The 23168-nt window shown below is 36.9% G+C and overlaps 2 protein-coding genes across 8 annotated transcripts; both read right to left on the reverse strand.

Annotated features, from left to right (window-relative positions):
* Positions 1–1741, reverse strand: LOC137002049 (uncharacterized). Of its 2 annotated transcripts, none has more exons than XM_067361495.1 (4): positions 1622–1741; positions 873–1223; positions 716–742; positions 1–617 (listed from the first exon to the last, which is right to left on the reverse strand). In XM_067361495.1, exons 2-4 carry the CDS (start codon positions 1180–1182, stop codon positions 436–438), a joined length of 519 nt encoding a protein of 172 aa, XP_067217596.1. In that variant the 5' UTR covers positions 1183–1223; positions 1622–1741; the 3' UTR covers positions 1–435. The 2 variants fall into 2 exon arrangements, with proteins under 2 accessions (XP_067217596.1, XP_067217595.1); XM_067361494.1 differs by lacking the exon at positions 1622–1741 and adding an exon at positions 1328–1454.
* A 4390-nt stretch (positions 1742–6131) lies between these two features.
* LOC137002059 (uncharacterized) lies at positions 6132–21722 on the reverse strand. 6 transcript variants are annotated; one of them, XM_067361510.1, is made up of 8 exons: positions 21338–21722; positions 15905–18510; positions 12043–12203; positions 10735–11445; positions 8547–8584; positions 8152–8430; positions 7804–8049; positions 6132–7677 (listed from the first exon to the last, which is right to left on the reverse strand). In XM_067361510.1, exons 4-8 carry the CDS (start codon positions 10758–10760, stop codon positions 7601–7603), a joined length of 666 nt encoding a protein of 221 aa, XP_067217611.1. In that variant the 5' UTR covers positions 10761–11445; positions 12043–12203; positions 15905–18510; positions 21338–21722; the 3' UTR covers positions 6132–7600. The 6 variants fall into 6 exon arrangements, with proteins under 6 accessions (XP_067217611.1, XP_067217613.1, XP_067217615.1 ...); XM_067361512.1 differs by lacking the exon at positions 12043–12203 and having other exon boundaries at positions 18414–18510; XM_067361514.1 differs by lacking the exon at positions 12043–12203 and having other exon boundaries at positions 10735–10780.
* Between the last annotated feature and the right edge of the window lie 1446 nt (positions 21723–23168).

The following is a 23168-nucleotide window of genomic DNA, read 5'->3' on the forward strand; positions in this document are numbered from 1 at the left end:
TGCCAGAAAACACATGACATTTCTTAGTTTTACTGCTGTTTATTTGATCAGGACACATTTATCATTGAATGCTGTTGACATTTTTAAACAAGCTTTATGTGCTATAAAACTGTTTATATTTTATATTTCCATATTAAAGCTCAATGTAGATAAATATATAATGTCTAAAGATAGGGATGTTAGCTGTTCTTTTTGAGCTCATTCAGAACTTCAGTTGTGCAAATTAAAATACTTAGCTTGAATCTTTATATATGTTGAATTAATAAATAATGCATTGAAGGCAGTGATGAAGTGCTTTCATAGTTCAGTAAATATCATTGACAAGGCCAAATTTACCACACAATCTCACAAACAGATAAATCATCTGAGCTACAGTTGTGTATTGTGTTTCTCTACGACAATGTTGATTTAACTGCCAGAGAAAAGCTCAGATTGTCAAATAAAGCATTTAGCTGATTTGCAACTCATCAGAGATGCACGTTTTGCTTCTTTCCATCCTTTCTGCTGTCCACGATGGTAAATGATTCCTCCTGCAGCAACTGTAGCCAGAAAAAACACAAACACAGCCAGTCCAACAACGCTGAACATCAACACACGCTCCGTCACCGTCACTCCATCTGCAGACACAGAAGAGTCACTCAGATTCAAACACCCAGACAGTGTTAGAAATAGTGCAGGATCTCTAGAAAAAGCAGTTAAACAATCAACATGTTACCTGTGACGTCAACGTTTTTTGGCAGTTCTGTGACAGAAACACAAATATATGTCACTTTATTACAATATATGTCATTTTATTTGTTCTGTCTACAAACCCCATCTCCCCTACAGTGACAAGTTTGTGTAGATATGATGAGAAAACTGAAATATGTTACCGTTATACTGATTCTCCAGTCTGATGGGTTTGTCGAAGTGCATCTCTGGAGCGTCAGATTTTGTTCCACAGAAATAAAGACCAGAATCTGACTCTGATACTCCAGAAATAGTTAGAGAGACTCTAGTGATCCATTTGTCTGCAGTCATTTTCAGACGATTTTTGTCTTGATTGTAGGTGGTCAGAAATTTTCTTCCAGTTACATCCTTCTCTCCAGAAATCAGTAGAACGAGCTCTTCAGATCTGAGATGATACCAGGCCACTTCATGTCCGTTTCTCATGCTGCAGTTCAGAGTGATGTTTCCTCCCATCTGAGCTCTGAACAGATCAGAAGATCCTCGTACTGACGCTTCTGGAGACACATTGATAATTAGTATACAGAATAGGTTTAAAATAAATATATTATGAAATGTATTTAAGTTTGTGTAATGTATATAATTATATTATAACATTTACCACTGGAAGTGCTTAGCACATTTCCAAAGCAAATTATAACAAAGAAAATTAATTTTTTCATTTTGTCTCAACAGAGCACACGCAGAGACTGAAACCACACTGCTGCTGCTTTTCCGACATACTGTATGTGGAAATAATCTTTGAAAAAAATCTGTAAAAATTCCCATCTTAAATCATTTTCTCAGCAGAGTCCTCCCCAGATGTGGTTTTCTTCAGAAATGTTTTTTAACAACATTTCCTGTAGATGCGCATGTAGTTACACAACGAATTGTCAAAGCAAAGTGGCTTACGTACATAATCAGCTGCTTTATTGACAACCATATTTCTCCCATTCCGATTTGGTTTCCAATCCAATACAATCCAGCTTTCTTTACATAATTGTATGTATCATTTATGTCCTCCAACTGAGCTGCCCTTGACCAAGATACCGAACCCCCAATCGCTCCCGGTGTGCCACAGCAAAAACAGCTGCCCACTGCTCTTGTAGGGGGCGGGACGTATTTGATTGGACAGAAGATCTGAAGAGCATGGGATTTTTAATGTCCAGAGACCTCAGTTTAACATCTCATCCAAAGGTTCCAAATTACTAATTTTTCTGTCTACTCATTGTAATTTCTTTAAACCTCATTATATACAAATGCACTCAAGACTTAAAGGATTAGTCCACTTTTAAATAAACGTTTCCTGATAATTTACTCACCCCCATGTCATCCAAGATGTCCATGTCTTTCTTTCTTCAGTCGAAAAGAAATTAAGGTTTTTGATGAAAACATTCCAGGATTATTCTCATTATAGTGGACTTCAATGGACACTAAATGATTGAAGGTCAAAATTAATTTCAGTGCAGCTTCAAATTGTTCAACATGATCCCAGATGAGAAATAAGGGTCTTATGTAGTAAAACCATCGCTCATTTTCTGAAAAAAATTGAAAACTATATACGTTTTAACCAGAAATGCTCATCTTGAACTAGCTCTCTTCTTCTTCTCTATTAGAATTCCAGCAGTGTAGACGCTGCTAAGAGTATTACTGCCCTCCACAGGTCAAAGTTTGAACTAATTTTTATATGCAATATGCTAGTTCAATAGTATATAACAGTTAGTTCAAACTTTGACCTGTGGAGGGCAGTAATACGAGGGCAGTAAACAATTTGAAGCTGCACTGAAACTAATTTTGACCTTCAATCATTTAGTGCCCATTGAAGTCCACTATAATGAGAAAAATCCTGGAATGTTTTCATCAAAAACTTTAATTTCTTTTCGACTGAAGAAAGAAAGACATGGACATCTTGGATGACATGGGGGTGAGTAAATTATCAGGAAACGTTTATTTAAAAGTGAACTAATCCTTTAATAAGGTAGTTAATAGGTAACTATAAGGAATGTTTAAAGGGGTGGTTGATTAACTTTAGTTAGTGTGTGATGTTTGATCATAAACAACATCTGCAAAGCTACGACGCTCAAAGTTCAATGCAAAAGAATTCGCTCTTTAAAGGACTGAAAAAATTAAAGGAGTGATACCCCACAGAACAATTTTTATAGCATTTTAAATTTGTCACTTTTTGAGGGTAAACATGCCATTACAGAAGAAAACAAACAAACAAACAAAAAAAACACGGTAACACTTTACTTGAAGGGGTGTGCATAAGACTGACGTGACACAAGTCATGAATATGAAGGAGGTTTTATGCATGTTTATGACAACTGTCATTAAGTGTCATTCGCTCAGTTATGTCATTTTTAATGCAAAGATGAAATTGTTTGAGATGTCTGAGTTATGACAACTTGACATTACGAAGACATCATAACCTGTCATAAACATGACATAGCAGATTAATTATCAAACTTAAGAAATTACTAAGCTTTATGGGTTTAAATTACATTACATTATTTTGGTAGCACTTCAGTATAGGGAACACATATATAAACGATTAACTATGACTTTTCCCTCCATAAACTCCTAATTTACTGCTTATAAATATAGTTAATTGTTAGGTTTAGGTATTGAGTAGGATTAAGAATGTAGAATAAGGTCATGCAGAATAAGGCATTAATATATGCGTATTAATTACTAATAAATAGTCAATGTTCTAGTAATATGCATACTAATAGTAATAAGCAACTAGTTAAAAGACCCTAAAATAAAGTGTTACCATTATTTTATAACAGTGTCATCTTTTTTACGAAATTTGAAATTGTCTATTATCTGACCTTCTGTTGGAGGAAACAGAAAAAAAAAAACATAAAATGAAAACTATTCGTGACGCTGTTATAAAATGATTTGTCAGAGTATTGTCACTTAATGACATTTTAATGACAAGTTCAATTTGTACCGCTGTAGTTGAGGTCAAGATAAATATTCATGACACTATTATAATGGCCTCATGTCAAAACCAACCACATGACAGTTTAATGTAATGTTAATTTATAAAGCTAAATAATGTCAAGTTGTCATGACAAAGACACTGACAGGTTATGATGTATTGGTTTATGTCAAGTTGTCATAACTCGGACTTCTCAAACAATGTCATTTTTGCATTAAAAATGACATCATTGAGCGAATGACACTTAATGACAGTCATAAACATGCATGAAACCTCCTTCATATTCATGACATGTGTCATATCAGTCCCTTCAAGTAAAGTGTTACCAAAAAAGGATCACTGGTAATTCTCATATCGCTCTGCTTCTTCAGAGAATTACAGTAATAAGCACACATTTTTTCACATTTTCTCTTTTTTCCCTTTAATAGGCTGACTTGTAATATTTTCCATTGGACACACACACACACACACACACACACACACACACACACAAACACTAAAACACAAATCAAAAGATTCACATAATTTATTAAACAGGAATTGCAATGGAACATTATAATTTCTTTTATTCAGTATCTTTGGAATACAGTGGTGTTTTTTTTTTTAAATTGCCAGCAGCAATTCTACAATTTAGTAGAAATGTAACAGCACACAAAGATATTACAGCATAGATGGTCCCTAAAAAGGCAATACGGCCAAATAATCTCTGACAGGAGTCCCATTTCACATCAATTTACCTGCCCCCCATGAGGCGACATATCCTGGGGGATACGAACATTTGAGAGGCTGTGGGGAGAGTCAGGGAAAGTTTGGGTCTCATTTCTTGGTTTCATGTTGAAAGGGTGTTTGCAGTGAATATTTAGATCTGACTTTGTTCATACAACATGACCAACAACAGTAAAACCAACAGTAATAAGTACACTTTTTTTCTGGGCCAGGGCAAGATCATTTTGATGAAATCCAAGAGCTTCCTGACTCCTCCATGGACAGCAATATAATTACTACTGTGAAACTAGGCCCGGTTTCACAGACAGGGCTTTGTCTAAGTCAGGATTAGGCCTTAGTACAATTAGGATATTTAAGTAGCTTGGTTGGGCAAAAATACATCAAAATGTATTTTAAAATAAAATACCAAATACCTTAATTTGAAGTGTATCAAAATAAACTACAAAATACAGCAGCCACACCATGTATTAAAATAAAATACTGTAAGGGAGCGTGAAACTTCTTCATATCAATTGGCCTATTTGATCCCTTCACCATTACACTGACTCAGCTGATGAAGTAAACGATGTTTGATAGCAACAGCTTTTCTCTGCCCGAGTCAATCATTAAATCTGACATATGCCACCAGTTAAAGGCACAATATGTAGGATTTTTCAATTAAAATATCCTAAAACCACTAAAACAATGTTATATATATTTTAGTTGACTTGTGTACTTACATTATCCCAAATGCTTCCCAGAATGTTTAAATCCACAAAAATTTGCAATTTTATCCAGGACACAGGCTGTGTCCGTGCGTCGCCTATCAATGACATCATTTACCCTTGATTTTCGGTTTTATTTTGTAGAAACCACAAAAGCACCAAAGACACATATTCCCCATCTGCCTAATGTTTTATTAAACAGATCAGGAGCTATTTGGATTCATTTATCGACTGAAAACTAATCATGTTATAGCTTCTTGTTTAAATCTCATTTTCTTGATTTACAGCAAATACCATGTTTAACATGACTAATATCGATCTAGTTTACTGCAGTGTGCAGCAAGTGTCTCATAGCAGCTGCCCAGCGAATGCAGAGTAGCAATATAACAACTTTCAAAGCTCAAATGTCTCTAATATGATAAACAGCGCTGCGTTACCCCACATACGCTAGACTGAAAAAAGCTAAAGCGGCGACTGTGGCATGCTTGTATCTCATTAGCACTTGTTCAGCATCCCATGATTCCACAAAATCAAGGATAAGCGACTGAATAAGCAACCTCTAGTGGTGAAAATGTACATATTGTGGATTTAACAGATCAAATATTCACAAATATTCACATATCCCATAAGATGACAACTGATGGCTGCTGTATTCATACACTCTAAAAAATGCTGGGTTAAAAACAATCCAAGTTGGGTTGATAATGGACAAACCCAGCAATTGGGTTGTTTTGACCCAGCAGTTGGGTTAAATGTTTGCAGGGTAGTTTTATTTAACCCAAATATTGTTTAAAAATGACTATGTCTGGCTTAAAATGAACCCATAATATGTTGGAAATTAATATTTATTAATAGGTTTAATAAACAAACATTTGAATAATACTTAAATTGCTTATTAATAAACGCTCATCTTTTGATTATTATTGTTGCCTCTAGTAATTATGTGTCTGATTTTTAATTTCCAACATATTTTGGGTTTTTGGGTTAAATAAAACTACCCAGCAGGTTGGGCAAACATTTAACCCAACCGCTGGGTTTGTCCCTTTTCAACCCAACTTGGGTTGTTTTTAACCCAGCATTTTTTAGAGTGTAGCAACTAGTTTATAACTAATTAATCATTTGATTGTTAATCATAAATACAGGGGGCTGCTGGTTGGTATAATTGTTTTCAAGAACATTATGTAAATTGCAAAACTATTTAGCCTAGGCTACTAAAACAAACACCAAAACTTAACATCTGTTCTGAACTCAAGTCTGGGCAAACTACTGAATAAGCACCAATCAGAGATTGCATTTTATGATGTCATCAGGTGGACTTACAAAAGTATTTTACAGTATTTTAAAAATACAAAAAATACAAAACACTAAAGTATTTTGTACAAAGCCATTTTAATCAACCCTATCATACAAATTACAAATGTGTACATGTATCATAAATATTGCACATCCCTGTCCATTCAATCAATCAAACTTTATATATTAAAAGCTATTCTAAATAAGTGGGTTTTAAGTTCAGGTCAGTGATGGAGCGCAAGTCAATGGGCAGAGAGTTCCAGAGTTTTGGACCGGCCACTGCAAAAGAACGGTCGCCCCACTGTTGGCACCGGGACCGGGGGTCCTCCAGCAGATGTTGCCCATCGTATCGTAGAGCTCTGCTGGGTCGGTGATGGCTCAAAATCTCACACAAATAGACTGCATTGAAATTAAGATTGCATTAAAAACAAATGTCAAAATTTTTAAATGAATTCTGAACTGGACAGGGAGCCAGTGCAGGGAGTATAAGACAGGTGTGATGTGTCCGTGTTTCCGGCTGTTAGTGAGCAGGCGGGCCGCAGCATTCTGCTCAAGCTGCAAACGGTGAAGACCAGCCTGATTAACTCCCACATAGAGCCCATGCGGGAACTAACAAAAGCACGGATAGCTTTCTCCAGGTCACAACGGCTCAAGAAGGGTTTAACCTTTGCTAGGAGGCGGAGCTGAAAGAAGCTTGCCCTGACCACAGAATCAATTTGCTCATCAAATTTTAGACTGCTGTCTAATTTCACCCCCAAATTTTTCACAACGTGGTTAAAATGGGGGGGGGTCAACGCAACAAGACCAGGAGCAGTGAAAGGCTTCTCTGTTAAACATCTGTTACAGATGTTACCTTGCATTACCACTGATAAGGCTCCATGACGCACACCTAAAACTCAAATACATAGTTTTTGCATTCCAATAATGATGTCCAGTTTAATTTTGAATCTTCAGCAGATCTGATGGTTCATGCAGTTAGGTGATCTGGACCTCTGAACAGCTTATGGCACTGGGACCCCCTGGTAGAAATCTCATTTCTTGGTCCTGGTCAGATGTTGGTGTCATGGGGTCAGATTTTAACTTCTTGAAGACAGCAATAATCACCACCAGAGCCACCAGAGCCACCGAAGCCACAATCCAAATCCAAACAGCTGTTAGGGGAAAGTGGGAATAAAACTTTTGTTTAATCTCACTGCTTAATTTTGTAACACTCTCATTGTGTCAGGTTTTACTTACGTTGTTGTTCGGTGTCAACACTGTCATCATTTGTGCTGTTCAGATTTCCCTTCGACTCTGTACCAGACTCTGTAGAGGAGATTGAAAGCTTAGTCACACAGTTGAGTATTCATTTGCTGTCCAAATTATGAAAAATAAACCTCACCTGTCCACTTCATAAATAACCTTTCTAAACATCCATTCAATTTCTCTCACCTTTGACCGTCAGAGTTATCAGGATTCCTCCTGTTTTGTTCAGGACTCTGTATTCTCCAGCATCACTTGATCTGAAGTCTCTGATGATCAGGTGACCATCGTTGTCTGTCAGGCAATCGCTCAGGACACCCTTTCCTCTCTTCCACACCTCCGTCCAGCCTGTGTCTGTCTGATGATGAACGCTCTCAGCATCACGTGGGAGATCACCAAACACCAGCTCTTCACCTTCCCGTCCTGTTAAAGTATCTGAAGAGCAATGAAACGAGAGAATAAGTGTGACATGTTGATGAGTACTGAATGAAAGTAACAAACAGCCCAAATTGATATTAAAATCAGTTTTGAGCTTACCATTGATATGGATTTCAAGGCTGATGTCGGACATTAAATGCTCACGTTCATAGATGTATAATCGGTATCTTCCAGCATCAGTGGTCTTCAAGTCTTGAAGAACGAGGTCACAGAGGCCACTCTTGTGAACCCTGCCCATGTATTGATTATCAGGTTGAAGACCATAAGCAGTTATGGACCCATGTTTCAGAAGAACAGATGAGTCCTCGATGGTGCTCAGTCCACATTCGAGGGTAATGTTGCCGCCCTTTTCTCCGTGCAGAGTTAGAGAAGCAGCACCTAAAATAAAAACAGTGTTGAATCACTACACAATATTGATACTGATGTGATTAATATCAATCTTTTTAATATCACAGATCTAATTTACAAATAATTTCTCTTTACATTACACTCACCAGGCAACACTGACACCAGGAAAACAGTCAAGAGGAACCTGATAAAAACAAACAAAAACAGGGTGGTTAAATGGTTCTCGAACCTCATTGTGCAGAACATATTACTTGAGTCAAATACAGCTTATTTAAGAGGCGAGAACACAACTCTAAACTCAATCACTTTGTTTTATTATTATTCAGCACTTCTGTACACCATAAAGGAAGAAGCTGCACCCATCTTCAGTGTGCTGAGTGTAAACTGAACAAGATTTGCCCCCTTAGGTTCAGTTTGTGAACCATTACTGAACAACTTCCCATTTCACGCAAGGAATGATTTTATTCATGATTATTTTTGATGAAATCCGATGGCTCAGTGAGGCCTGAGCAATGACATTTCCTCTCTCAAGATCCATTAATGTACTAAAAACATGTTTAAATCAGTTCATGTGAGTACAGTGGTTCAATATTAATATTATAAAGCCACGAGAATATTTTTGGTGCACCAAAAAAAAACAAAATAATTTAGTGATGGCCGATTTCAAAACACTGCTTCAGGAAGCATCAGATCATAAATGAATCAGTGTATCGAATCATGATTCGGATCACGTGTCATCAAAATCACGTGACTTTGGCGCTCCGAACTGCTGATTCGACACACTGATTCATAACGCTCCGAAGCTTCCTGAAGCAGTGTTTTGAAATCAGCCATCATGTTTTTTTTGGTACACAAAAATATTCTTGTTGCTTTATAATATTAATATTGAACCACTGTACTCACATGAACTGATTTAAATATGTTTTTAGTACATTAATGGATCTTAGAGGAAATGTCATTGCTGGCTATGCAGGCCTCACTGAGCCATCGGATTTCAACAAAAATATCTTCATTTGTGTTCTGAAGATGAACAAAGGTCTTACGGGTGTGAAACGACATGAGGGTGAGTAATTAATGACTGAATTTTCATTTTTGGGTGAACTAACCCTTTAAGGCTTCTCTCATCAAGTCTGACTGAACAATTTTTGGAAATAAGGCTGTGTTTATGCTGGCACAAAAAATCCGATCTTTTGCTCACATCTGACACAGATCGGAATTAGTTGCACACGTGTAAACACAAAAATCCATACAAGACCTGATTTTTCCACTTCCGATCTGAGCCACTTCCAAATGCGGTTTTAAATCCGATACATATCCGATCTCTGGACACGCGACCTATGTCTAAACACGCATATCCGATTCCCATTGGAATTCCAAGCCATCACACGGCGAGGGCGACACGTTTGCTCACTAAAAGGAAGCTTTAATGTTGTATTATGAAGCAGACGTGCTTGTATGCACTCGCACTAAATTCGCAGCTTTATTATTGAGGTGGGAGCATTATATGTCTAACGTTAGGTCTATCTATTTTTCTAGAAAGAAATTGCGCACACACATGCATTCAGTGGCTGAATTTCAACCTTTGCCCGGTTAATTTAAAAGAGACCGCCGTGGTGGTGTTTTTCTTATAAGCCAAAAGCTTCACTGTATCTTCTCTCTCTCCATAGCTTGCTTGAATTTGTAAAAAAAAAAAATAATAATTTCTAAAACTGATAACTGTAGATTAAATATCTCTATCCTTTCAGTCAGAATTTGTGCTACAATACATCCATGACACTGACAGCTGTTAACTTATCCATTCTGACAGGCTAACCATGACCACCCGACATGAAATATAAATAATTTTAATAAAATGGCCATTCAAAACCCGAGGATCTACCATGTGCATGTAAAACTATCAATGCCAATCATTCTGGGACAGGAAGTAATGTAAACACAGATATCGGATACCAGTCGCGTCTAAAGTCAATGTAAACACACTGGCCAAAAAAATCGGATATGGTCAAAAGATCGGATCTGTGCATTAAGACTTGCAGTGTAAATGCAGCCTAAAAGTACATGTGCTCCTTGATTTTTTAATCCTTGATTATAGTCACTCCAACTGAGTCCAACAGTTACATAATTCATAGAGCTCAGAAAAAAATGAAGGGCAAATCATAAAGATGTGATTTCTAGCCTGGTCAGGATTAAAGCAAAGTCTCCTGACTCTTCAACTACACAATTACTGTCACCAAAATCACTTGAACACTATTTAACAACTTTATTTTTCACTAGTTTGCAGTTGTTGATCATTTACACACAGAATATGATCACAGAGAGTTTAAAGGTACTCACCGGAGACGAACTCTGGTCGGCATCATCTTTGTTCTTTTGCTCCAACCTGGGAATACAATCACAAATATACAATTATATATATATATCCTGGCTCTTCCAAGAGTTATAATGGTTGTGAAAGGCTAGTATTTCCTTCTATGTCATGATGAGTGTATTTAGCATTTCTAAGACCATCTGATATTTTCGGCTACGATCTGTAAAAGTTCAAGTATATTTCCCTGGTTGACAGCTACATGGTTTTCTGTGTTCAAGTGAACAGAAAGTATGTGAGAGCAGCTGTAGAGTCAGTCATTACGTTATACAGCTGTAGAGTCATTACGTTATACAGCTGTAGAGTCATTACGTTATACAGCTTTGATAAAGAAAAACGTTCTGTGAAAGTCCCTGGTATGCTGTTTAACGTAAAGATTTAAGACTGTTTTCTCATCAACACCTCTCAGATCATTGCATATTGTTGAGTCAGACTTTCTCTGAGCCTGTTTGTTCTGTGTCAGGTTTAAAAAGTCGATGTACCAACAATAACAAATTATTCATAAAAGAACATTGTGTGAGTTTACTTCACATACATCCAGTGTTTATTTGTGATCCAGATAAGCGCTTGTTGTCACATGTAAACATGACGCTGTTCTTCTTCTACGAGGGGTTTGGCGTCACAGCATTTGTTTCCAGGCGGCCCTTTAAAGAACACGACACACGTGTCTCCCGGACATGCTGTAGAATTCAACACACCAGATGACGACTTTAAAACTCCTGAAGTGTTTTCTGTTAAAGTCTCAAATGAAAGTTAACAAGTGGGACGCACGTGAGATCCGCGTCGTGGTTGCTATCACTTTAAGATCTGCCGCACATGACGCGGATCTCACATGCGTATGTGTCTGTCATTGAAGAAGGTATTAAAGAATATTATCACATTTAATTTTTAGTGCAATGCACTGTAAATGGTCATTCACTGTTTATAAGGAAATGTCATCTTTTTAGCTATAGCACTTAGTAACTGGTCTTCAGTGTTAGACTTTGAGTGAAAAGCCTATGGATAGTTTATGGGGATGCATATATATTGTATACACACACACAAAGAAAACAAAATGAAAACTTGCAAACAAACACCACACTTTTCACTCATACACGCGCACACACATTCACTCACAAATATTAATGAATCACACTGAATCAAATCACCCCTCTCTCTTACACACACACACACACACAAAAAAAAAAAATCAAACATACAAAAACATCCATGTACATGCTAATTACACACTTTTCACAAAAACTGACTTGGACTTGCAGGTTAAAACTGAGACTTACTTGTGACTTACTCCAACCTCTGCAAATAAGCTCCTTTTAGGGGTAAGTAAGGTACAAAGATGTACCTTTTCACTTGTGTACATTAGTGTACTGCCCTAGTACAGTGTAGTTTTACAGTAAAAATATACTGAATGATGTAACTTCAGCGGCAGGAAGTTGTGCTGAAGATGTCACCGTAAGTGCCGCATATATAGCACAACAAAACAGGAAGCGAAAGTGAATAACTTACTTTGTTTGGTCGGTCTACGTAGAGCGCCGGATCAACTGCAACACGACTACTACTACTACTACATCCTCCTGCTGTTCATATTTCTTCTTCTTCTGCTTACTGGCGGTTCTCATTCTTAAAAGAGGATTACTGCCATCTACTGTGGGTAATAGATCAGACACTCCCCTGACCAATCAGGACTCGTGCTTTCAGTGTTGCTGCGTGTTCAGCTCCTCCTTCTACAGCCCAAGTCCATCACAGTCCAGAGAGGAGAAATAATAATAATAGCCTATCTATATTCCATTTATTAAAGGGTCATGAAACCCCTGAACACATTTTTTGAGCTCTGAACAGATATGTATAGGCTGCACATCATTGGAAACACTAAAGGTACTCATTAATTTTATTTAAAAGTTAAAATTAGTTATTTTTGCATTTTTCAGAGTGATTTCTGACTTCCGGTTTGAAAAGCAAAGTCGGAGCAACGTCATCGTGTACCACCGGCAAGATCCGGAGTGCTGGTTGGCTCCAGTACGGGCTGGTCGAAAATGCTTTTCTGCATTTATTTATGACTTAAAACTCATTCAATCCAATCTCTACGCTGTAGTATGCATACGATTATAATTGCGGTATTATGCATGAGAAAGTGTCACTTCTCTCGCCTCGGTCATTCAGAGACATATCGTAGGTGTTCGTTTCTTCAGTGCTACAACACAAAAATGCGTTTTCCTGCGACGCGACCAGAGCATGTGGATTGTTTTGCTGTAATCAGAGCCCTCCCTATAAGCGAATTAAGCGGCTGCTTAGGGCCCCGCCGCCACCAGGGGGCCCCCAAGAGCAAATTAAATGACAGCTTGATTTTGACATTGAGAAGAAAATTGAGAAGAAAAATAGTGCATCCACCATAGCAACATAGTTCAGAAGATACACTGAGCTGCCCTTGTCCTTAAAGGGATAGTTCACCAAAAAATGAAAATTCTGTCATCATTCATTTTACTCACTCTCATATTGTTCCAAACCTGTATTAATTTCTTTCTTCTGCTGAACACAAAATAAAATAAGATATTTTGAAGAATGTGGGTATAACCAAACAAAAATATCTTATTTTGTGTTCAGCAGAAGAAAGAAACTCATACAGGTCTGGAACAATATGAGAGTGAGTAAAATGAATGATGACAGAATTTTCATTTTTTGGTGAACTATCCCTTTAATGTTAATAATATATTTATTATTGTTATCTTAAGCTCTTACAGGTCCATCTAAACTGTTCATTTTATGTAATTATTTAAGTATTTATATTAACATTGTCCATTCTATACATTTACTTTTTATATTAAAGGATACTGTTTATCATACGTTGTTGTAACCAAGGGGCCCCCAAATGAAATTCTGCTTAGGGCCTCATCAAAGCTAGGGCCGACCCTGGCTGTAATCTACCAGCACAAATGGAAAATATGTTTGAGTGATATCGCATTACAGTGGAGAATTCAAATGTCACAAAAGTGCTGTTCATTCACCTCTGCATTCGGACACACGAGCTGTATGTATGTTTCCCTCAGCACAGCAGCACATGAGTGTTGTTTGTGTTTTGCTCGCGATGCGGTCAGAACTGGAGTTTGAATACGAACACATGAAAAATACAATTGTTATTATGATATACACGCGGAGCACGCATATGATCGGTTTCAGCACGGAGCTCCGCAATGAGTTTAATAACACTAGCCGTGTGGATCATAACTCATACAGAATAAAGCATCCGTGTTTAAAGTTTTTATAGACATATTTCAAATATTCTCTGTGTATGCACACATATTTCATCAAGTCTTCTTCAAATTAATTATATGTGCAAACTGGACACTGATACAGTGGTGTATCTGAACATGATGACATGATTGTTCTGATGAACAAAAGACTTAGTGAATGGACAAAAATTAAACTATGTCTTTATTCTTTCGGTTAAACTTCGTGTCGTTTATCATGAGACTTCAGTGCTCGTAAACGTAATCAAAGTATTATTAGCCCTATTAAATATTCTTTCACATTTCTCCCTTGTGCTTGAAAGTGATTCTCGAATCTTTGAATCAAATTGAACCGATTGCTTCACAAAACAATTCATTGTTTCAAACCGCCAGACGCTGATGATGCCTCAAAACATACATAAAACAAATTTTACAAACTATTTTAAAAGTGTAATCCATTTAATGTTAAATGTTTTTTAAAGTGTAATCTATTAAAGGTAGGGTAGAACGGGGCAAAAGGCGCCTTCGATTTTATTTTCCTCTAAACCACTAGATGGCACAAAAAATTGCCGCAGCATTTTCCTAAACATTCGCTTTCCAAAATGCACGTGTAAATTTGTCTGATCCTTGACGCGATCACGGGCAGCAACCCAAAGTTGATTCTGAGGTAGTTTGATCTAAAATCTTTTTTTTAAATCATTTTTAAAATCTTGTTGATTTAAGTAGCAAATAAGAATCCATTAAATTAATGTTTGTATTTTCAGACAAAGGTCTTCTTAACGATTTTCAAGGTATTAAAGTTTTGTTCAAGGTAATTCAGGCAACAGTTTTTTCAATAATGGAAGAATATGTAAAAGTATGGTATTTGGGGTAAAAGGCACAATAATTAACATGATAATAAATAGCTGGCTGAGTCTTCCATTTATAGACATGACATGGTTAGATTCAGATGGTAAATATCATATATAAAATTGGGTATCCATCTTAGAGATAATACCCATATTTATAATGAAAATCATATTTTTTTAAAAAATATATAATTATTTCATAATAAAATATAATTTATTGTTAGTACTATAAATCTATAATAAATATTATGGGATCTCCTTAAATGCTTTTAGAATCTTTACTTTTTAAAGTAATTTTGTTTCTGTTTTTTTAAAATATATTTTTATATTAACATAGGCCTATTTTAATGACAGTATGTTTACTGAACAAAAATTAATTCTTTTGTTTATCAAAAATTCGTTGCGAAAGTGATTCTTTTCAACAAATATTAACCTAGACATTATTAAAAACATTATTTTAGCTAAAGTATTTGTGTGAATAATGTGTGCCTTTTACCCCCCTCACACATTTATAATATCTTTAAACAAAATTAACCACTTTTATTAATTATTTTCACACAAAATCTGTTGCTCCATCAATGGTCAATACAAACATATATATATTGAAAAGCACATTTTTTCTTAAGGTGTGCCTTTAGCCCCATTGTACCATAATCTATTAAATGTATAATCTATTAAACGTGAAACGTTTTGTTTGTGGTTTTAGACCAGGGCTGGGCAAACTCGGTCCTGGAGGGCCGCCGTCCCTGCAGAGTTTTGCTCCAACCCTAATCAAACACACCTGAACCAGCTAATCAAGGTCTTCAGGATTACACACAGGTGAGTTTTATCAGGGTTGCAGCTAAACTCTGCAGGACAGTGGCCCTCCAGGACCGAGTTTGCCCAGCCCTGTTTTAGACCTTCGTGATTCATGTTTTTCCATAGCTACTAATGTCCATGTTGTTGCAACAGTTTGATTGTAAATCTCGATCATCGGTGCTTTTCTATCTTTGCCTTCGGTTTCGGAATGAAATCACTGTCAGCGAGGGGAAAATAAAAACATTGTGTATGTGTCCATTATTACTCACTTTTTTCACACCATGACCGCCAGACTCCATTTTCTGCTGTCTTTCCCGTATTCACCTCCAGTCCAGTCAATCCCCTACCTATTTACATATAGTCACTTCACCTTTGCTGTAATTACTTTTTTTTATTGATATCCCCATATATCCCACAAATTTATCCAGTAGGATAATGTTGAATAGATTCAATGTTGCCAAATCCTTCATTCTGGTTTTTACTTTTCTTTCTCGATCGCCTCCTCCTCTAACTGCTTCTTTTCCTCGGTATAATTTCCAATAATGCTGCACCGATTCACCCATTTTGTCCGATCTTTTTTTGTCCTTAAAAAGACCTGAGCTCCAACAGTGGAGGTGACGTATTTCCGGCCTTGTGGAACGTTAAATGCATCCAGTCCCTATGGCAAACAGAAGGCTGCATGCTTTTTTCTTTTTTAAAATTATTATTATAGCAGTAAACACATTTACAAGGCCATAAAAAATATTAAAACATTATCTATCGTATATATTATCCTATAAAACAATTGTAGAAATTGTTTAATTGTAAAGCCACACGTGTTTTGAAGGCCTCATGGCATAAGTGACTGTGAGAAATAATTAAGTCAGGTCAGATGTGTGTACAGCACCTGTATTCATAGCAACTAGTTTATAACTAATTAATCATTTGATTGTTAATCATAAATATAGGGGGTTGCTGTTTGGTAATGTTTTCAAGAACATGATGTAAATTGGTTAAAGGTGCCCTAGATTCAAAAATTTAATTTACCTCGGCATAGTCAAATAACAAGAGTTCAGTACATATAAATGACATACAGTGAGTCTCAAACTCCATTGTTTCCTCCTTCTTATATAAATCTAATTTGTTTAAAAGACCTCTGAAGAACAGGCGAATCTCAACATAACACTGACTGTTACGTAACAGTTGGGATCATTAATATGTACGACCCAATATTTGCATATGCCAGCTCATGTTCAAGGCATTAGAAAGGGCAGAACGTCTGGATCTGTGCACAGCTGAATCAACAGACTAGGTAAGCAAGCAAGAACAACAGCGAAAAATGGCAGATGGAGCAATAATAACTGACATGATCCATGATATCATGATATTTTTAGTGATATTTGTAAATTGTCTTTCTAAATGTTTCGTTTGCATGTTGCTAATGTACTGTTAAATGTGGTTAAAGTTACCATCGTTTCTTACTGTATTCACGGAGACAAGGGCCGTCGCTATTTTCATTATTAAACACTTGCAGTCTGTATAATGCATAAACAACTTCATTCTTTATAAATCTCTCCAACAGTGTAGCATTAGCCGTTAGCCACGGAGCACCATCAAACTCATAGAGAATCAACCTTTAACATCTAAATAAATACTTTACTCACAGGAATCGAAGCATGCATACAGCATGAATGACGAACATCTTGTAAAGATCCATTTGAGGGTTATATTAGCTGTGTGAACTTTGTAAATGCGCTGTAATATAGTCGGGAGCGGGAAGACGCAATTGGCAGGGGGCGTTGTCGAGTGTAAATCAGTGCATAGTTAATGATGCCCCAAAATAGGCAGTTAAAAAAATAAATTTTAAAAAATCTATGGGGTATTTTGAGCTGAAACTTCACAGACACATTCAGGAGACACCTTAGACTTATATTACATCTTTTAAAAACATGTTCTAGGGGACCTTTAACTATTTAGCCTAGGCTACCAAAACGAACACCAAAACTTAACATGAACTGTTAAAAATTATAGTTTCTTGACCACCTTCTTCCATATGGATCAATTTTCTGTTCTGATCGCAACAAGTCTCTGCAAACTATAGAGTAGGCACCAATTTTATGATGTCATCATGTAGACGTCTTACAAAGTATTTTGCAGTATTTTAAAACTACAAAAATGCAAAGCACTGAAGTATTTGGATACAAATTACAAAGCCATTTGATAAATCATAAAATAATTCTAATTATCATTAAAGACAGACAATTTTATCTTTAAATATTTGTTTTTACTATATAGTGACCTTTAATTTGGAGGAAGTGAAACTGGGGGCGTGACTTTACCACGTTGGATGTGTCACTATCACTTTGCTCACATCTGATTGGTCCGATTTCAGTTTGAGATCTCTAATCCAGAACATAACCTGCCCCAGAGCAGGATAGCCATGTAGCGTAAGTTATGATGGCGATGAACACCGCTAAAAGCCAAGTCATTTTCATGGTACCTAAAACCCAGGATTGGGGCAAACTAATCTGAAACTTACCTGGCTAGCCAGCGAATCCGGCTTCATGGTACAGGCCCATGATGTCACACATTAAAGCTTCTCTCAACACAACAAATTGTGTAATGACAGTAAATCTGACTGAACATCATCTTTGAACTCAGGATCGAAGTCTCCTGACTCTTCAACTACACAATTACTGTCACCAAAATCACTTGAATGGCATTGAGTGACTTTATTTTTCACTGGTTTGCAGATGTTGATCATTTACACACAGAATATGATCAGAGAGAGGTACTCACCAGAGGAGGTTATCCGTCAGGAGCGTCCTTCCTCTTCCCTTGCTGAGGGTCTTTCCTTCTGAGGGTCCTTGCTGTGTGACTCTTCTAGGCCTCCAGCCTGTGAATACAGTCACACATATACAATAATGTGAAGTAAACAAACTGAAACTGTGAAAGGGAAAACCCTCATTGTGAGGGAAAACCCTCACTGGGTCTCATTCATGAAACAAGAGCAGAACGATTTTTTGTGTAAATCGTGTGTAAAGGGGTTCTGGCATGAATTTTCGGATTCATTAAAATGTTCTTATTTTCCAAATGTTAGTTGGTACGAAAGAAATCTACACCTGCTCCCAGCCACGCGTAAATAGTGCGTTTAACATCCGAACGTTTTGCTCATTAATAAGGCTGCATTTTAATTCACCTTAATAAGATACATATTTACAGCATTTTGAAAAAATATTATATATAGTAATTACATACGTTTTTTCTTTTTACTTTTGTTGTGAGAGCCAGTAATAAGCTGCATTCACGTCACCTTGTATTTACCGCTATCCTGAAATGACAACACGTGATGTTATATTCGGAGCTGTTCACGTCCTTTTGGTCCTTGGACTGGAAATTATGCGTTTCCATGGCAGCACTATCAACGCCTAATAAATCAATCTACAGCGGTCAGGTGGTATAGTGGCCACATGTTACATGTGGGAGCTTTCAGAAAACTCCCAGCTTACAAGCTGTAATTACGAACTCTACGAGGACGTGAACGCTTTTTACAAGCTAGAATCTCATAACTATACAGGAATTACGAGGCCGCGTGAACGCACCTATAGCATCTGCAAACGGAGCACTTTAATCAAATAATTAATTGATTTCAATAGGGCTGGGCAAACTATGGAAATTGTTTCCTATAAAATGGCCAAAATCCTTCGTTTGGTGTCATAATATGATGCCCATATATAGTTGTCAGTCGGATTTAATGGGCGGGATTTATGGTAATTGAGAATGAGTGTGCACGCGCGTCCCATTTACGACTGATTGGAATTCATTAACACACACACACATTTCACTATCACTTCTGACGTTTACGAAGTATTTGTGAATCAGGAGGAGAGTTTTCGGGAAAGTCTCTTTACGCGCAAATCACTCACATATTTACTCGTATATTTACGAATGTTTCATGAATGAGACCCACTGTGAGGGAAAACCCTCATTGGTTTGCTGCTCCTGCTCGATTGCTCCTGTCTGCCCCGCTGCTGGTGTTTGCGTCTCAGTATAGCTTTGTTTTCTCTTACTTTTATTGAATCTCTTACTTTTATTCATTGTTGCTTATATTACTATTGCCTACCACATTAATCTGACGTCGCTAGCTTGTAATCTTTGAATCTAAATTGCTGTTACAACGCGTTTGCATCTCGCTTGTTAACTTGTTATCAGTCTCGCTCGCTCCTTTTTTAACGCGTTCATCAAACAGCTGTCAATAGATAGCATTGATCTAGGTTGCCCTAAACACTCGCCAGATTGATAAACTGTTACTCTACTGATATACTATTATCCGTACACTGTAACAGTGCTGGGGAGAGATACTTGGAAAAGTAATGCATTGCAATATTGCATAAGAAAAGTAATGAGTTACATTAATTTTGCATTACGTTTCATGTGGGATGGGCTTGTTTTATTCTATTTATGGGCAAATAAAAATATGTGTTTTATTTAACATTTCATTATTGGAGGATAGCATAATATTCTGATTTTGCATTTCATTGATTTTGTTAATTTTGAGAAATATTGAATCTTCTCTTGTGCGAGTAAGATTAATAAATGCTCACATTAAGTCTAGAAGTACAATAACCTCATGTTCACACACACCTCAGATTTATCTCATGGAGACAGGAGAGCCATCAGTCAATAACTGGGAAAACAACGTAATTTGCATTACTTAATAATGGCGGTTGGCAAACCAGCTTAAGGTACATTACCGCCACCTACTGGGATGGAGTATGAGGCCTTGATGAACAAAAGTATTGTATTAAAGGGATAGTTCACCCAAAAATGAAAATTTGATGTTTATCTGCTTATCCTCAGGGCATCCAAGATGTAGGTGACTTTGTTTCTTCAGTCGAACACAAATGATGATTTTTAACTGCAACCGCTGCCGTCTGTCAGTCAAATAATAAGTCTAAAACACTTCCACAGACAAATCCAAATGAAACCCTGTGGCTCATGACAACACATTGATGTCCTAAGACACGAAACGATCAGTTTGTGAAAGAAATTGAACAGTATTTATATCATTTTTTACCTCTAATACACCACTATGTCCAACTGCGTTCAGCACTCGGTTAGTGAGGTCTGATCGCGCTCTGACAACGGCAGTGATGTCTCGCACTCATTAAAGTATATGCGCGAGAGATCACTGCCACTGTCAGAGCGCGATCAGACCTCACTTTAATTTGGATTTGTCTATGGAAGTGTTTTAGACTGCTATTATTTGACTGACAGACGGCAGCGGTTGCAGTTAAAAATCATAATTTGCGTTTGACTGAAGAAACAAAGTCACCTACATCTTGGATGCCCTGAGGGTAAGCAGATAAACATCAAATTTTCATTTTTGGGTGAACTATCCCTTTAAGATCTTGTTTAAATTGCCATAATCTCTGCCGTGTAAAAATATAAATGATTTGTTGTCCTTTTAGTTATTGACTGAAGAGACCCATTGCACACAACAGAAAGCTTGGATGGCAGACATGAATATATTAATCTCGATCATCGGTTCTTTTCTCTCAGATCTTTTTAAATTCACACAGCGATCCTGACTCAGGTGAACGAGTATCTTTGCCTCCGATTTCGGGATATACATTCATAATCCCGCTGATATATTCACTGTCGGCGAGAGGAAAATAAACGAATCGTGTAGTCCACTATTAGGAGTCCATTATCATACTCACCCATTTTCACACCATGACCGCCGCCAGACTCTGTTTTTCCGTATTCAACTCCAGTCCAGTCCAATCCCCACCTAATTCATATATAGGCTAACGTACTTCACCTTTGCTTTTTATTCATATACCTATACATTCGACTAATTTATCCAGTACTTTTTAGATAGTGCGTCAATCGACCTGCTATCTATTTCTGGATTCAATGTAGCCAAATCCTTCATTCTGGTCTTTACTTTTCTTTTTCTTTCGCCTCCTTTATTAACTGCTCCCTGTCCTCGGTATAATGTCCAATAATGCTCCACCGATTCATTCATTTTGTCCTTTTATATGTTCAAAGACCCACACTATGAAACTCTGAAACAACCCACGCTAACCCGCATTGAAGTACACACATTCACTCAACCGCAACGACTTCCGGTTTCTCAAACGGAAACGGAAACGTTTTTTTTTTTTTTTTTTTGCAGTAGGCTAAGCACATTTACAAGGCAGGACAATACTAAAATGAAGTTCCTAAAAAAACAGAGCACAACCTAATATTTTATTTATCCTAAAAACATTATTAACATTAAAAAATAAAAAATAGAAAAGCTTATAACATCAGGGTCTTCTAACAGATTACATTTATTCAATAAATTAAGTTATCATCCACCTTTCAATTTTTAAATTATTAAAGATTTACAGTAAATCCAAAAGTCTTTTAGAAAAACAGAAAAAAATGTCTTTGTTAAGGCACTTACATTTGTGAATATAATATTTCCCCAAAATGAAAGTGAAACATTTGGAAATGTATCTTTGGTCAACAAGGTTGGTATTGATTTGTTTGGTAGAGAACTCCTAAAATCACAATCATTTATGTTTAGAGATAATGGATGAAGAGCTTCAGTTACTGTGTCTCGAACCAACGGGACAAAAGCCTCTGGAATCAACACCTCCTCACGCGTGTGCTCACACTGAAAATGATACGCATTTTAACAGTCTATGGATATGAGTAGCAGAAAGTCCTGTGATTCATATAGTGACATTCTTCATCTAAAGATGAACAAGGCCCAGGGCCCGTATAGCCCCTCAGAATAAAATATTAGTCTTAAGTGATGACGTGATTTTACTCTTATTCTAAGACTTTAGAATAAATGTGATTCATAAAGGTTCCTAAGTGTCAAAACTAGGTCTTAGCTCGTAAATTATTTAAAGGTGATAGAGGGGATTTTTTCATTGACTGAGAATCCAAAGACTGTTACTGAGTTTTTGAAATGAGCTCATAGAGACAGAGCGCATTTATGTTAATCTGAAAACCACGCCCACCGGGGGGGAAAACAATCCAACCGTCTCCATTGAGTTTGTATTGCGTGAAGCTGCCTCCTTGTCTTTTCTGACTTATTACAAAAAACAGAACGAAAGCTGCTGTGTGACAAGGTGTACAGCTAACAAGCTAAAAAAAAAACAGAAATAAGTTTTTATAAGCTGTCGACCCCAAAAAACGAATGTTTAAGGACATAAAAGTGGATACAGGAAGTGAGACAGAGAGCAACGGGTCATATTACTATATGAAATACATTGGAGGGGAACGTAATCGGCGACAGGTGAAATAATTATTTGACATGGTTAAAAATAATGAATGGTTTGTTTTTGTTGGTTTGTTTAGCATATGTTGTCGCCGATTACGACCCCCTCCAGTGTAGGCCTATGTCTTATAGTAATATGACCCGTCACACTCTGTCTCACTGCCTGTATACACTTTTATGTCCTTAAACATTCGTTTTTTGGGGTCGACAGCTTATAAAAACTTATTTCTGGGTTTTTTAGTTTGTTAGCTGTACACCTTGTCACACAGCAGCTT

The sequence above is a fragment of the Chanodichthys erythropterus genome, chromosome 15 (genome assembly GCF_024489055.1).
Source record: "Chanodichthys erythropterus isolate Z2021 chromosome 15, ASM2448905v1, whole genome shotgun sequence".
Lineage (NCBI taxonomy): Eukaryota > Metazoa > Chordata > Actinopteri > Cypriniformes > Xenocyprididae > Chanodichthys > Chanodichthys erythropterus.

Coding starts and splice junctions, on each gene's coding strand:
- LOC137002049 (XM_067361494.1), bottom strand. CDS start 1,388: ATGAAAAAATTAATTTTCTTTGTTATAATTTGCTTTGGAAATGTGCTA. Junction 1,224..1,327: donor TGTGCTAAGCACTTCCAGTG/GTAAATGTTATA, acceptor ATGTGTCTCCAG/AAGCGTCAGTACGAGGATCT. Junction 743..872: donor ACTGGAGAATCAGTATAACG/GTAACATATTTC, acceptor TTTCTGTCACAG/AACTGCCAAAAAACGTTGAC.
- LOC137002059 (XM_067361508.1), bottom strand. CDS start 8,646: ATGTTCTGCACAATGAGGTTCGAGAACCATTTAACCACCCTGTTTTTG. Junction 8,050..8,151: donor CCTTGAAATCCATATCAATG/GTAAGCTCAAAA, acceptor ATTGCTCTTCAG/ATACTTTAACAGGACGGGAA. Junction 7,678..7,803: donor GATAACTCTGACGGTCAAAG/GTGAGAGAAATT, acceptor TCTCCTCTACAG/AGTCTGGTACAGAGTCGAAG.